Source organism: Scyliorhinus canicula, chromosome 6 (genome assembly GCF_902713615.1).
Source record: "Scyliorhinus canicula chromosome 6, sScyCan1.1, whole genome shotgun sequence".
Lineage (NCBI taxonomy): Eukaryota > Metazoa > Chordata > Chondrichthyes > Carcharhiniformes > Scyliorhinidae > Scyliorhinus > Scyliorhinus canicula.
In genome coordinates this window covers 132,090,104-132,104,509 of record NC_052151.1, presented here as the reverse complement: position 1 = coordinate 132,104,509, position 14,406 = coordinate 132,090,104, and the positions used below count along the sequence as shown (strand labels likewise).

Below are 14,406 nucleotides of genomic sequence, written 5' to 3'. Positions count from 1 at the left end.
CTAGTGAGTCTGCGAACATATTCTTTAGGTATGGGGCCAAGGTTGGCGCAGATTTTTTATAGAAGTCTCCCACGAACCCGTCGGGTCCCGGCCCCTTCCCAGCCAGCATGGAGCTGATGCTCTCCATGATTTCTCCAGATCTATTAGTGCTTCCAGTTCCTCCCACCTGTCCTGCCCAACAACTGGCATTCTCAGTCCATCGAGGAACTGTTTCATCCCCGCGCCCCCGTTGGGGAGGCTTGGAGATATACAGCCCTCGCTAACAGGTCTCAAATGCCCGGTTGACCTCTTTTGGCTCAGTTACCAGTCTGCCTCCGCTGTTTTGTATCTGCGCTGTTTCCCTCGTGGCTGCCTGCTTTCTCAACTAGTGAGCCAGTAGGCAGCTAGACTTTTCTCCATGTTCGTAAAAGGTCACTCGTGTCTGGCGGAGTTGGTGTACTGGTTTCCTGATGGATATCAGGTTAAAGTCCATTTCCAGCTTTTTACTCTCCGCCACAATCTCTGCGGTTGGGTCCTGGGAGTTCTTCCTGTTGACCTCCAGGATGGAGTCGATCAATTGGTGCCTGGCCGCCCTCTCTTCCCTGTCTCTGTGAACCTTGTAGGCTATATTTTCTCCCCTGATCACAGCATTCAGTGCCTCCCAGGACGTGGAAGGTGAGACTTCCTCGTTCTGGTTATTAGTAACGTATTTGCATCATTTGTGACTTTGATAATAGCTTTTTCAGTACTGTGGGAGGAGCAGAAACCTGATTGTCAGAACTCAGACATGGAGTTCTGGAAATGTTGGGCGGAAATTTGGTAGGTTACACTTCCATGTTTTATGTCATCTTCAAATTTCAGAATTGTGCCCGTACCCGAAGTTCATTATTAATATATAGTAAAAACAGTATTGACTTAGTACTGAAATCTAGGGTACTCTTAGCCAATTTTGTACTCATGGGGAGAACTTTATGATATCCTGCCAGTCCACCTGGGGAATTTTGTCAGGGGCATAACATTTCTCAGCTGGCTATCCCACCGAGTTAAATAGATACAATGGTCTATAATTTCAAGCAAAAAACATATTCAGACTTGCATGATCATATCGATACTTTTGGATAATTATGAAATAGATATTTTGTGGAAAATTTTGATACCAAAGAAGACCATTCAGAACAGATGTGATTTAATATTCCTTTTGCATTTGCAGGATGAATGCTGTTCAATATTATGTTCAAGGTCGGAATCAGGAGCGACTGGCAGAATGCTATTATATGCTTGAAGATTATGAAGGTTTGGAGAAACTGGCAAATGCCCTACCAGAAAATAACAAACTGCTTCCTGTAAGTGGTGGGCATAATATATTCTTCTTGAAATAAAATGTTGAGGTTCATCTCTCTCTCTATACAAGTGGGACAAAATAGATGATCTTTATGAATTATGTCTAAAGTTATAATAAATTTTAAGGGAAATGTTAAGGGAATGAAATTTAACTTGAGTAACTGGTGAATCAGATTAAGTCATTTCACACTCGTACATATTAAATGATTAATGAATCTATTCCTCTGTATTGGAATAAAGTGGCACTTAATTTCAAACTTTTGTTACCTATTGATCCAAAGAAAATATTTTTGAAAGTCTGGATTTGGGTGAAGAGGTAGGTTACACAAACACAACATATATAGACAAAGCCAATGACGAATGACGCAAGATAATACTTTGAATGCTAGACTTTGCAGGTAATTAAGTCTTTACAGGTCCAGGCGGTGCGACTGGAAAGAGGGATAATCACAGATTGAAGAGGTGTGAATTGTCTCAAGCTAGGACTGTTGGTAGGATTTCGCAAGCCCAGGCCAGATGGTAGGGGGTTAAATGTAGTGAGACATGACACCCTGGGCGGAATTCTCCAACCCCCCGCAGGGTCGGGGAATCGCCTGGGGCCTGCGTAAATCCCGCGCCCGCCGTGGCCGGAATTCTCCGCCACCCGGGAATCGACGGGAGCAGGAATGACGCCCCGCCGATCGGCATGCCCCCCGCGGCGATTCTCCGGCCCGCGATGGGCCGAAGACCCGCCGCTGACAGGCCAATCCCGCCGACGTGGTTTAAACCACCTCTGGTGCCGGTGGGATTGGCGGCGCGAGCGGGCCCCCGGGGTCCTGGGGGGGGGGGGGCGCGGGGCGATCGGACCCCGGGGGTGCCCCCACGGTGGCCTGGCCTGCGATCGGGGCCCACCGATCAGTCGGCTGGCCTGTGCCGTGGGGCACTCTTTTTCTTCCACGGCCTCCACCATGGCGGAGGCGGAAGAGACCCCCCTACCGCGCATGCGCCGGTGGTGACGTCAGCGGCTGCTGACGCACCGGTGCACGCGCGGACCGGCGAAGGCCTGTCGGCCAGCCCTGACGTCGGGCGGTGTAACGGCAAAGGCCGTTGCCGCCAGTTTTGCTGCCATCGACGGAGCGGAAACCACTCCTTTGGAGAATTCCGCACCTTTGGGGAGGCCCACCGCCGGAGTGGTTGGCGCCACTCCGCTACGCCGGGACCCCCCGCCCCGCCGGGTAGGGGAGAATCCCGGCCCCTATTCCACCGAGGTGGTCGGAGGACCAGCAGTGTCAGAAATGTCACCTGGGAGGCAGTGGCAGCAACTGTCAGTGTGGGCAGCATGACCAGTAGGACCGCCGTCCAGTGCAGGAAGAAGTCAAATGATTTCCAGCAAGCTGCAAGAGTAAGTTACTAACTCTCTCCTGACATCAGTTCCGCCGGCCACACACCCCCGTCCAATCCATTGGGTTACATCTCGCACCCTCCCCACATCCGATTTTCATGTTTGTTCTTCAGCACCCCCTGGTATCTACCAGCACAACCCCTTCATGTCCACGTGTGCTGTGTGGTGCCCGTACATGTCACTTGCTATAGATTTCCCGATCCATCAAGCATGCTGCCTTTGGTGCCTCTTCTTGTCCCCGCAGGAGAAGATAGCCCATAATAGGCAGGAAAGGTCCAAGATGGGGGGGGGGGGGTCGTGGGTGAGTCGTGGGTGAAATCCCAGAGATTCGAGTCCCCATCCCCTATACGAAATAGGATGAATAGGCCCTAGAAATCACGGGGTTGCCCAAAGAGAGAATAGCCACAAATGGCGAGGATGGCCTGCCCCAGAGAGGTGAGGATCCAAAGTCCCTTCACCCAGATGACCTCACAAGCAAGTTGTTCACGTCAGACAAAATAATTCTTACCTCTCACTGACCACATGTCCATTGTCTTGCAGGATCTCCATCTGATGAGGCCGGGCCATCCAGAGCTGTATCCTCCCACTATCCAAGAGAGCACCTCGATGCTCCGAGACCACTGGTGAGGTGTTACAGCTGTCACCCACAGCTTCCACCGTGCAGAGACACACACCTCGGATGGTGACAGTGGACAGGCGTCTGGGGTACAATCTGGTGAGCACCAGAAAGACATCCCAGTGACTGCAAGGCCAATTGGCCGAGTCCCTAAGGTTTCAGAAGATGGTGCCAAAAATACGTGGCACTGAGGTTGCTAGAATGGCCACGAGTTGAAAACCTGGAGCACAATATCCACGTCTTGAGTGGTGGTGTCCAAGGCAAGGCTCAGTCTGAGACAACCATGGCTGAGGGCCTAGACATCATGTTCCAGTCGACAGGTGGACATTGCCGAGGCATTACAGAGCATGGCACAGTCACTAAGGGCATCGATACCATGGTGCAGACAATGGGAAGCCTCCAGGACCGGCAGCGCCAGGTGACTCAAAGATCTCAGGGCCCTACGGGCAACTCCAGGGAGTAGGAAGCAATTGAGGACAATCCAGGGCCTGCCACAAGGGAGACAATGGTGGTCTCCAGTTCTTCCAAATTCCCCTCTTCTAACACCTGCGCATCTCAAAGGTAGCGGGCAGAACAGGATGGCACAGTGACACCGGTAAATTGGCCAGGGCTCTCGTGACTCCAGGCCTTCCAGAGGGCATCTGCCAAGGGCATCAAAGGTCACAGATCACAGAAGGCAGCAGGCTGCCTCCACCTCTGATGTGCACCCTGGAGAGATGCCTAAAAGTAGCAGTAGACCATAAATCCCAAGAAGAGAAACACTGAGTCGGCGTTGGTGGCTATCTGTAGGTAGGAGGAATGGACATGTGTCACAGAAAAATGTTCACTACTAAAACATGTCCTTTCACACTGCCCTTTCACACTCTGGGACAGTGGGTCAGGGTGACACAGCAGACCACCACAAAGCGGGAGACTCTCTTGGGGTGAACTACACGGCACCGCCAGAACGGTCAGATATCGGAACCGCATTTTCAGCAGCCCGATGCACCATTCAACTACAGCATGGGTGGCAACGTGGACCTCATTATATCAGGCCTCGGTCTCAGGCCTCCACACCGACGTCATCAGCCATGACCTCAGCGGGTATCCCTTGTCCCTCATGGGCCAACCCTCGGAGACACAGGGGATCTCCAGTTTTCCAAATGTAGCTGTTATACATGCTCCCAAAGTAGCGGGCACACACGCCCATGATTCTGAGGTGGAGGTCACACATGATCTAAATATTCAGGGAGTAGAACCCCTTCATGTTAATATAGGACACTCCCTGATGCCCCAGTGCTCGCAGGGTGACATGCATGCCATCCCGGCGATGGCAGTAAATCCTGCAGCCCGGGCATCTTGGTGCGTCTGGTCCAGCTCGAAGGTGATATAGTCTGATGTCCAGGGATTCTGAGCAATCGTGACCTCCTGGATGCAACTGTGGGCGGATGAGTGTGATATGCCACACATGTCCCCACTCAAGCCCTGGAAGGACCTGGTGGCATAAAAAGCGTGGAGAGAGAGGCGGGACTTCAATAAAGAGCGCGGAGAGAGAGGCGAGACTTCAATAAAGAGCGCGGAGAGAGAGGGGGCGACTTCAATAAAGAGCGGAGAGAGAGGGACAAGACTACAATAAAGAACGGAGAGAGGCGAGACTTCAATAAAGAGCGCAGAGAGAGAGGGGCGAGACTTCAATAAAGAACGGAGAGAGAGGCGAGACTTCAATAAAGAGCGCAGAGAGAGAGGCGAGACTTCAATAAAGAACGGAGAGAGAGGCGAGACTTCAATAAAGATCGGAGAGAGAGGCGAGACTTCAATAAAGAGTGTGGAGAGAGAGGCGAGACTTCAATGAAGAGTGAAGGGAGACGCGAGACTTCAATAAAGAGAGCAGAGAGAGAGGCGAGACTTCAATAAAGAGCGGAGAGTGAGGCAAGACTTCGATAAAGAGCGCGGAGAGAGAGGCGGGACTTCAATAAAGAGCAGAGAGAGGCGAGACTTAATAAAGACGGGCGAGATAGAGGCGAGACTTCAATAAAGAGCGGAGAAAGAGGCGAGATTTCATTAAAGAGCGGAGAGAGGGGAGATATCAATAAAGAGCGTGGAGAGAGAGGCGGACTTCAATAAAGAGCGCGGAGAGAGAGGAGCGAGACTTTATTAAAGAGCAGAGAGAGAGGCGAGACTTCAATAAAGAGTGTGGAGAGAGAGGCGAGACTTCAATGAAGAGTGAAGGGAGATGCGAGACTTCAATAAAGAGAGCGGAGAGAGGCGAGACTTAATAAAGACGGGCAAGGACTTCCGGTGTGCACCATGGAGTGAGTGATCACACAGAGGCCCAAGGTTACAGAAAAGAGCTCTTTTTTGGGCGGCACGGGTTGGAATTTCGATGAAAAGGCGTAGGTGAATGTTCGAGGAGTACTTTCCCCCAGGTATAGTATGTTTCTTGGTTATCAGACCCTCAGAAACAGTGCAAGATTGGGCTGAAGCAGCAGCAAACAAAAGCCTCTGCAAGCATGCAGGCGGGGGAAGGGCCAGCTTAGAGGCCTCAAGCTGACTTGAGGGCCTTTATGAAAGCTGAATTCTAGCAGCAGAGGGAAGAACTGTGAAAAGATCTCACCAAGGCCATTGAAGGAGCGGGGACGGACTTCCGGTAGCGGTGATGCGGAGCTAAGCCGCATGCTCAGTGGCTCCCACTATTTTCGGACTTTGGGGCTCTTTTAAGGGCTCATAGTGATGCTGTTTGGACTTTTCCCCGTGTGGGAACACTCCTTCTCAGATTCTCCACCGGTGGATGGCCTGGACTAGGAGTGGAGCGGTCAGAAAATCGGCTTTGGAAACTTCCGGTTGCGGCTATGCGGAGCTAAGCCGCACCGCAGCTCCCGCTACTTAAGGACTTTTGGGCCGATTTGAGGGCCCCAAACAGCACTGTCTCGACGAATCCTGGTGGGGGAAGGTGTCTGGAGTAGCATTCCCCATAATTTATGGTGCTCACCCGGAGTGGGGCAAAGGAAAAAGCTGCAGCAGCTCCCCAAGAAAAGCGGGGGAAGAAGGACAAAATGGCGGCCGGCGGAACACCCGAGGACTGGTGGTAGTGGGCGCAGGAGCAGCAGGCCTCTCTTCTGCGCTGTTTTGCGGAGCTGAAGGCTGAGTTGCTGGACTCCCTGAATGCGACTACCAACAAGCTGCTTGGGACCCAGGTGGCCCAGGAGGTGTCCATTCGGGAGTTGCAGCAGCAGGCCGCTGAGCGGGAGGAGGAGGCCGTGGTCCTCGTGGGGAAAGTGGAGTTGCACGAGGCACTTCACAAAAAGTGGCAAGACCGCTTGGAGGAGCTGGACGTTCGCACGAGGCGAAAGAATTTGAGGATCCTGGGCCTGGCGGAGGGGCTGGATGGGTCGGACCTCCCGTCGTACGTGACCACGATGTTGAGCTCGTTGATGGGAGCGGGGTCCTTCCATTTGCCCCTGGAGCTTGAGGGAGCTCACAGAGTGCTGGCCAGGAGGCCTAAGGCAAATGAACCCCCGCGGGCGGTGCTGGTGCGGTTCCATCGATTTAGTGACCGGGAGTGTGCTGCGCTGGGCCAAGAAAGAGAGGAGCAGCAAGTGGGAGAATTCGGTAGTGCGAATCTACCAGGACTGGAGTGCGGAGGTGGCAAAGCGGCGGGCCGGGTTCAACCGGACGAAGGCGGTGTTGCATGCCAAGCAGGTCAGATTTGGAATGCTGCAGCCTGCGCGCCTGTGGGTGACATACAAGGACCGGCACCACTACTTCGCGTCCCCGGAGGAGGCGTGGGCCTTTGTACAGGCGGAGAAGCTGGACTCGAACTAGGGTCTGGGGACACACTATGGCCGTCGCTGTTTTCGCTGTTGCTGTTCTTCAATTTTGACACATGTTTTTTTTATGCTGGTTTTCTTTTTGCTCTGTTTCCGGGTGGGTCTGTCTGTTGGGTATGGGTGTGGCGTATGTGGGGAACGTTGGGGGTATGTGCTTTATATGTTCTCTTCTGTACGTGGCTGGGGTGAAACTGGATTTTGGGGAGCTGCGTCAGAAGGGTGGGGTGTGGCAGTGTGAAAGGCTTTCCTCGGGTTTCCCGCGCCGCAGGGCAGGGGGGGCGGAGCTGGAGGTGGGGGCGTGGCCTTCACTGGTTTCCTTTCCTGCGCTGAAGCGGTGCCAAGGAGGTGTGGCAAGAGGGGCATGACCCCATGCCGGGAGGGGATGGGTTTTGGCGGGATTGCCGAGTCAGCAGAAGTCAGCTGACTCACGGAAGTACCATGGAGGGTGCGTCGCGGCTAGGAGGGGTCCTAGCCTGGGGGGGTGGGGGGGGGGAATACCGGGTTGCTGCTGGAATGGCCAGGAAGGAGCTGGTGTGGGCCGGGGGGGTAGAGGAGAGGCGTTATCGCCATGGGGAACGGGTCAGGCGGGGCGAGCTGGCCTGGGACGAGCAGTCGATAAGCTATGGCTAGCCGGCGGCGGAGAGGGGCGGGTTGCCCTCTGATCCGGCTGATTACCTGGAACGTGAGGGGGCAGAATGGGCCGGTTAAGAGAACTAGGGTATTTTCTCATCTGGAGGCGGACGTGGCTATGCTCCAGGAGACCCACTTGAAGGTGGCGGACCAGGTTCGTCTGAGGAAGGGGTGGGTGGGACAGGTTTTTCACTCCGGATTGGGCGCGAAGAACCGGGAGGTGGCGATTCTGGTGGGGAAGAAGGTGGCGTTCGAGGCGGCTGAGGTGCTGTCGGACAAGGAGGGCAGATATATTATGGTGACGGGTAGGCTGCAGGGAGAGAAGGTGGTGCTGGTTAATGTATATGCCCCGAATTGGGATGATGCCGTCTTCATGAGGCGCTTGTTGGGCCGCATTCCGGACCTGGAGGCAGGGGGCCTGATCATGGGGGGAGACTTTAACACAGTGCTGGATCCCCCACTGGACCGGTCCAGTTCAAGGACGGGTAGGAGACCGGCGGCGGCCAAAGTGCTGAGGGGGTTTATGGACCAGATGGGAGGGGTGGATCCCTGGAGGTTTGGGAGGCCGAGAGCGAGGGAGTATTCCTTTTTCTCCCATGTCCATAGGGTCTATTCCCGAATAGATATTTTCGTCCTGAGCAGGGGATTGATCCCAAAGGTGCAGGATGCCGAGTATTCGGCCATAGCGATTTCAGACCATGCTCCGCACTGGGTTGATCTGGAGATGGGGGAGGCGCGGGACCAGCGCCCGCTCTGGGCCTGGATGTGGGGATGCTGGCTGATGAGGAGGTGTGTAGGAGGGTCCGGGGAAGTATTGAGGGGTATCTTGATACCAACGACACGGGGGAGGTCCGGATGGGGATGGTCTGGGAGGCTCTGAAAGCAGTGATCCGGGGGGAGCTGATCTCCATCCGGGCCCATAGGGAAAGGAGGGAGAGGAAGGTGAGGGAGAGACTGGTGGGGGAGCTCCTGGATGTGGACAGGAGATACGCGGAGGCACCGGAGGAGGGGTTGCTGGGGGAACGGCGTAGTTTGCAGGCCAAATTTGACTTGTTGACCACCAGAAAGGCGGAGACACAGTGGAGGAGGGCGCAGGGCGCGGTATATGAGTATGGGGAGAAGGCAAGCAGGATGTTGGCGCATCAGCTCCACAGGCGAGATGCGGCTAGGGAAATTGGTGGAGTGACGGATAGGGGTGGGAATGTAGTGCAGAAGGGGACAGAAGTAAATGGGGTCTTTAGGGACTTCTACGAGGAACTGTACCGGTCGGAACCTCCGATGCGGAGAGGGGGGATGGAGAGCTTCATGAACAGGCTATGTTTCCCAAGGGTTCAAGAGGAGCTGGTAGAGGGGCTGGGGGCGCCGATAGAGTTGGAGGAGCTAGTCAGGGGGATTGGACAAATGCAGTCAGGTAAGGCGCCGGGGCCGGACGGGTTCCCGGTGGAATTTTATAAAAAGTATGCGGATCTGGTGGGCCCCCTGTTGGTGCAAGCCTTCAATGAGTCATGGGAGGGGGGGGGGGGGGGGGGGGGGCTTTGCCCCCGACGATGTTGTGGGCACTGATCTCTCTGATCCTGAAGCGGGATAAGGACCCCTTGCAGTGTGGATCATACAGGCCTATCTCGCTCCTCAATGTTGACGCTAAGTTGCTGGCGAAGACCCTGGCCACCAGGATAGAGGACTGTGTGCCAGGGGTGATACACGAGGATCAGACAGGATTTGTCAAGGGACGGCAGCTCAACACGAATGTGCGGAGACTGCTAAATGTTATTATGATGCCGGCGGTGGAGGGGGAGGCGGAGATAGTGGTGGCGCTGGATGCGGAGAAAGCGTTTGATAGAGTTGAGTGGGGGTACCTGTGGGAGGTGCTGGAGCGGTTCGGATTCGGGGAGGGATTCATTAAATGGGTGAGGCTGCTCTACGCGGCTCCGATGGCAAGTGTAGTTACCAATGGAAGGAGATCGGTGTACTTTAGGCTCTACCGTGGGACCAGGCAGGGGTGCCCCCTGTCCCCCTTGCTCTTTGCACTGGCGATTGAACCTTTGGCTATGGCGTTGAGGGAGTCAGGGAGATGGAGGGGTCTGGTGCGGGGTGGGGAGGAACATCGGGTATCGCTGTATGCGGACGACCTGCTGTTGTATGGGGCGGATCCAGAAGGGGGAATGCCGGGGGAATTTAAAAGGTGGGACATGGTGCCGCTAACGTTGGCGGGTAGAGTGCAGTCCATCAAAATGACGGTTCTCCCGAGGTTCTTGTTCCTTTTTCAGTGTTTGCCACATCTTTATCCCTAGGGCCTTTTTTAGAAGGGTGACTAGCAGCATCATGAGCTTTGTTTGGGCGCATGGGACCCCGAGGGTGAAGAGGGTCTTCTTGGAGCGGGGTAGAGATGGGGGGGGGGGCTGGCGTTACCCAATCTCTCGGGGTATTATTGGGCGGCCAATGTGTCGATGGTGCGCAAGTGGGTAATGGAGGGGGAGGGGGCAGCATGGAAACGGATGGAGAGGGCGTCCTGTGGAGATACAAGCCTGGGGGCCCTGGTAACGGCGCCGTGGCCACTCCCTCCTACGAGGTATACCACGAGTCCGGTGGTGGCGGCTACCCTCAAGATTTGTGGGCAGTGGAGGCGACATAGGGGAGAAGTGGGGGGCTCGATGGAGGCTCCGTTAAGGGGGAACCATAGGTTCGTCCCGGGGAACATTGATGGGGGATTTTAGGGTTGGCACAGATCACAAGCTGTCTCCCACTGGGAACACTGACTGTCTCTGCCACCTCCTCCCAGGCGCTGTTCAGGAGGGTGGGCTTGAGTCTGTGGCCCACTCTGGGGAAGAGGGTGTCCCTCTCATTGGCATCGAGCCGTAGGTCCACTTCTCACTCCCAAAATCAGGGACAGGTGGGAGGGGGGTCCTCCCAGGCCATTAGTGACCCCCAGGCTCTGGGAAGGGTAGCACCTGGCAACCTTGGCGCTGCCAGGAGCACTGACCAGGTGAAAGGCTGGCAGTGGCAAGGTGCCCGGATGCCAGGTTGCCCTTAACAAGGATCGGGCCCGGGGATGCCGTGCCCTTAAGAGATGGGGTGAGGAGGGGCTCGAGGACCCTGGAAGAGCTAAGTTGGGTGCACTGGAGGCCACAGTGGGATGGCTGAGGGTAGTTGAAAGTTCGGGGCCGCAATTAAAATGGCGTCCCATCCACAAGCTGAACTTGTAGGAAATGAGGTAAGTGGGGCCTCGGTGGGGTGTTCCTTGCCAAAAACATAGCAAAGTCCTGTTAAATAGCAGTGTCGTTCTCGGTGCTGCAGGCGCCAAGAAACATCCCTGTTAAACTGTTAAACGTGCCCAAAACGAGACCCTTGATCTCCCAAACTGAGAATCAAGCCCATTATCAAGATGCATTCACTTGAGGGGCAGCACGGTGGCGCAGTGGTTAACCCTGCTGCCTCACGACACCGAGGTCCCAGGTTTGATCCCGGTTCTGGGTCACTGTGTGGAGTTTGCACATTCTCCCCATGTTTGCGTGGGTTCCCCCCCCCCCCCCCCCCCCCTCCCACACAACCCAAAAATGCGCAGGCTAGGTGGTTTGGCCATGCTAAATTGCCCCTTAATTGGAAAAAATGAATTGGGTACTCTAAATTTATTTTAAAAAAAGATGTATTCACTAGACATGTTGGCATATTTGTGATGGATGACTAACATTACATCTGCTGCTAGAAGAAATGTATTTCTATCAAACAATTCATTTTGAAATCATCACGCTGCTCCAGAAAGGTCTCATTAATAATTTAAAGTGGGATTTAATTGATAACCCTGTTAAACTGAGTTTCTTGATATATATTCCACTTATTCCAAGAAAATCTCCTGAAATATCCATTGGCAAGTTAAACAAAATAATGCTTTCACAGTGAAACATTTGTCTTTGTCTCCCTTTCCACTGGGAATTCCTCCAACATTCAGATGCCGGAAAGAATTTTCTTGAGCAATTTCAACCTATAGTAGTTCCTTTATACAGTTGTTAAGACTTTTTGACACAACAGAGTTTTTGAATGCTTTGATTTTTTTTTACAGGAAATAGCTCACATGTTTGTTACTGTAGGTATGTGTGAGCAGGCTGTAGCTGCATTCCTGAAATGTAACCAAGCCAAAGCTGCAGTTGAAACTTGTATACATCTGAACCAGGTAGGATAATAACAAAGAGAAATGTACAATTTTATGCAATTTTTATTAATGAATTCACAAAATATAGAATATATTGCGGTTGACTACTAAGAAGCATATAACCAAAAAAGAGGCAATTCAGTCCATTGTGCCATCCTTGAAAGACCTATACAATTAGCCTCACTCCTCTGCTCCTCTCCTGTAACCCAATTACCCAATTCATTTTTGTATTTTACAATTGAATTCTTTCACAATGCTATTAGGCAGTGAATAATACATCATAACAACTTATTGCACTTAAGAATATAGAACATAGAACAGTACAGCACAGAACAGGCCCTTCGGCCCTCGATGTTGTGCCGAGCAATGATCACCCTACTCAAACCCACGTATCCACCCTATACCCGTAACCCAACAACCCCCCCCCCCCAACCTTACTTTTTAGGACACTACGGGCAATTTATCATGGCCAATCCACCTAACCCGCACATCTTTGGACTGTGGGAGGAAACCGGAGCACCCGGACGAAACCCACGCACACACGGGGAGGACGTGCAGACTCCGCACAGACAGTGACCCAGCCGGGAATCGAACCTGGGACCCTGGAGCTGTGAAGCATTTATGCTAACCACCATGCTACCGTGCTGCCCTAATATGTCCCCATGTTGCTTTTGGTTCTTTTGTCACTGACCAGAAATCTGTATTGTCTGGTTGCTGACCCTTCTGTCACTGGAAGCAGTTTCTCCTTATTTCCTCCATCAAACCCTTCAAGATTTTGAACACTTCTCTCAAATCTCCAATTAACTGTCTTAGTTTCTCTCGTCTCTTTCTACATAAACTGAAGTTTTACCTCTGGTACCATTTTATTAAATCACCTCTGCACCCTTTCTAAAGTCTTGACATTCTTAAGTGAGGTGCCCAGAGTTGGTAGAGTACTTCAGCTGGGGTTTAACCAGTGTTTTATAAATTTTACCATAAATGTCTTTCTTTTAAAGTCAAGGATTCTGCATAGATTTTTAACAGTTTTCTCATTTTGTCTTTCTGCCTTCAAACACTTGTGTATGTAAGCCATCGATGTGCATGTACCCCTTTTAAAATGAGACCATTTAGTCATTATTGTTTCTCCTCATTCTTCCTACTGAAATGAACCAAATCATAGTAATTTTTACTATTTTCTCAACACATTCCAGTGGAACAAAGCTGTTGAACTGGCTAAGAATCACAATATGAAAGAAATTGGATCTCTTCTGGCTAAGTATGCATCTCATTTGTTGGAGAAGAATAAAATTTTGGAAGCAATTGAACTTTACCGAAAGGCCCATCATTTTCTTGATGCTGCAAAGCTCATGTTTAAGGTACAGCAATAGTTTCCCATATTGTCGTAATTGAGTACATATTTTGATTTCTTAAGAGGCATTTTGTCCCATCTTCCTAATTTGGATGTCTGCCCATAAGAATGTCTGAAACCTTATTTTGAAATTTAAAAGAAGAATTTAGAAGTATGGGAGCAGGTGAATTTTTGCAATTGGTTTTGTACCTTTTATCCTATAATTTTATTGACCAATTAAAGGTTGAAGCGATTTACAGACCAATCTTAGAATACAGCAAATTGCAATTAGTTATGGTGCATTATGAAGAGCAGTTCACTGACAAATTCCTGCACAATCTGTTTCTACCTGCGGTGATTGTGAAAAAATTACGGATCTTGCGATCATAGGGAAACAGTGTCACAATGTAAAATCAAATAATTCAACCATGTATTTCCTGATCTTCCCATTGACAAATAGGTTGGTCTGCAAAAATATCATTTATTGTTTTAACATAAATTTAACAATAATTTATAATAGGTATTTCTGTCATCTAAAAAATGCAGTAGATTAGATAATCAGATTGAAATGCAAGATTCTGTAATTCTCAAAAAATACTAAAAGGTGAGAATCACTGATAGATATAATCGGAAATTATTGGAATAAGGGTCCAGATTTTGCTATCGGTTTGATTGTTACTAAGCAATAAATAGGAAAGCAATTTCTGGGACAGGATTCTCCGACCCCCTGCAGGGGCTGAATCCCGCCCCTGCCGGCTGCTGAATTCTCCGGCACTGGGGTTTTGGCGATTCTCCGGCCCGCAATGGGCCGAGTTGCTGCTTGTTTTAGGCCTATCCCGCTGGCATGTATTACACCAGGTATTTGCCAGCTGGATATGGCTGCGCGGACGGCCTCCGGAGTCCTCGGGGCCCACAGATCCGTGGGCAGGCCTGTGCCGTGGGGGCACTCTATTCTTCCGCGTCGGCCGCTGTGATCCTCCGCGATGGCCGACGTGGAGATGATCCCACCCTGCGTATGCCGAATGATGCCAGACGGGACAGGCCTAAAACGGGCAGCACTCGGCCCATTGCGGGCCGGAGAATCGGTGGGGGGGCGCTCCCGCGCATGTGCCAACTCGCTCCGGCCGGCCCGAGGCCCTTCGGTGCTGGTTGGCGTGGCGCCAAGCCCTTTCCCCGCCG

The 14,406-nt window shown here is 52.1% G+C and overlaps 1 protein-coding gene across 1 annotated transcript in view; it reads left to right on the top strand.

The window, feature by feature from the left end:
• The window catches only part of wdr35 (WD repeat domain 35), a 163,207-nt gene that overhangs the window by 123,399 nt on the left and 25,402 nt on the right, over positions 1 to 14,406 (top strand). Inside the window, 3 exon segments of the mRNA XM_038800146.1 lie at positions 1,190 to 1,322; positions 11,811 to 11,921; positions 13,091 to 13,255. Coding sequence (XP_038656074.1) covers positions 1,190 to 1,322; positions 11,811 to 11,921; positions 13,091 to 13,255 — 409 coding nt within the window.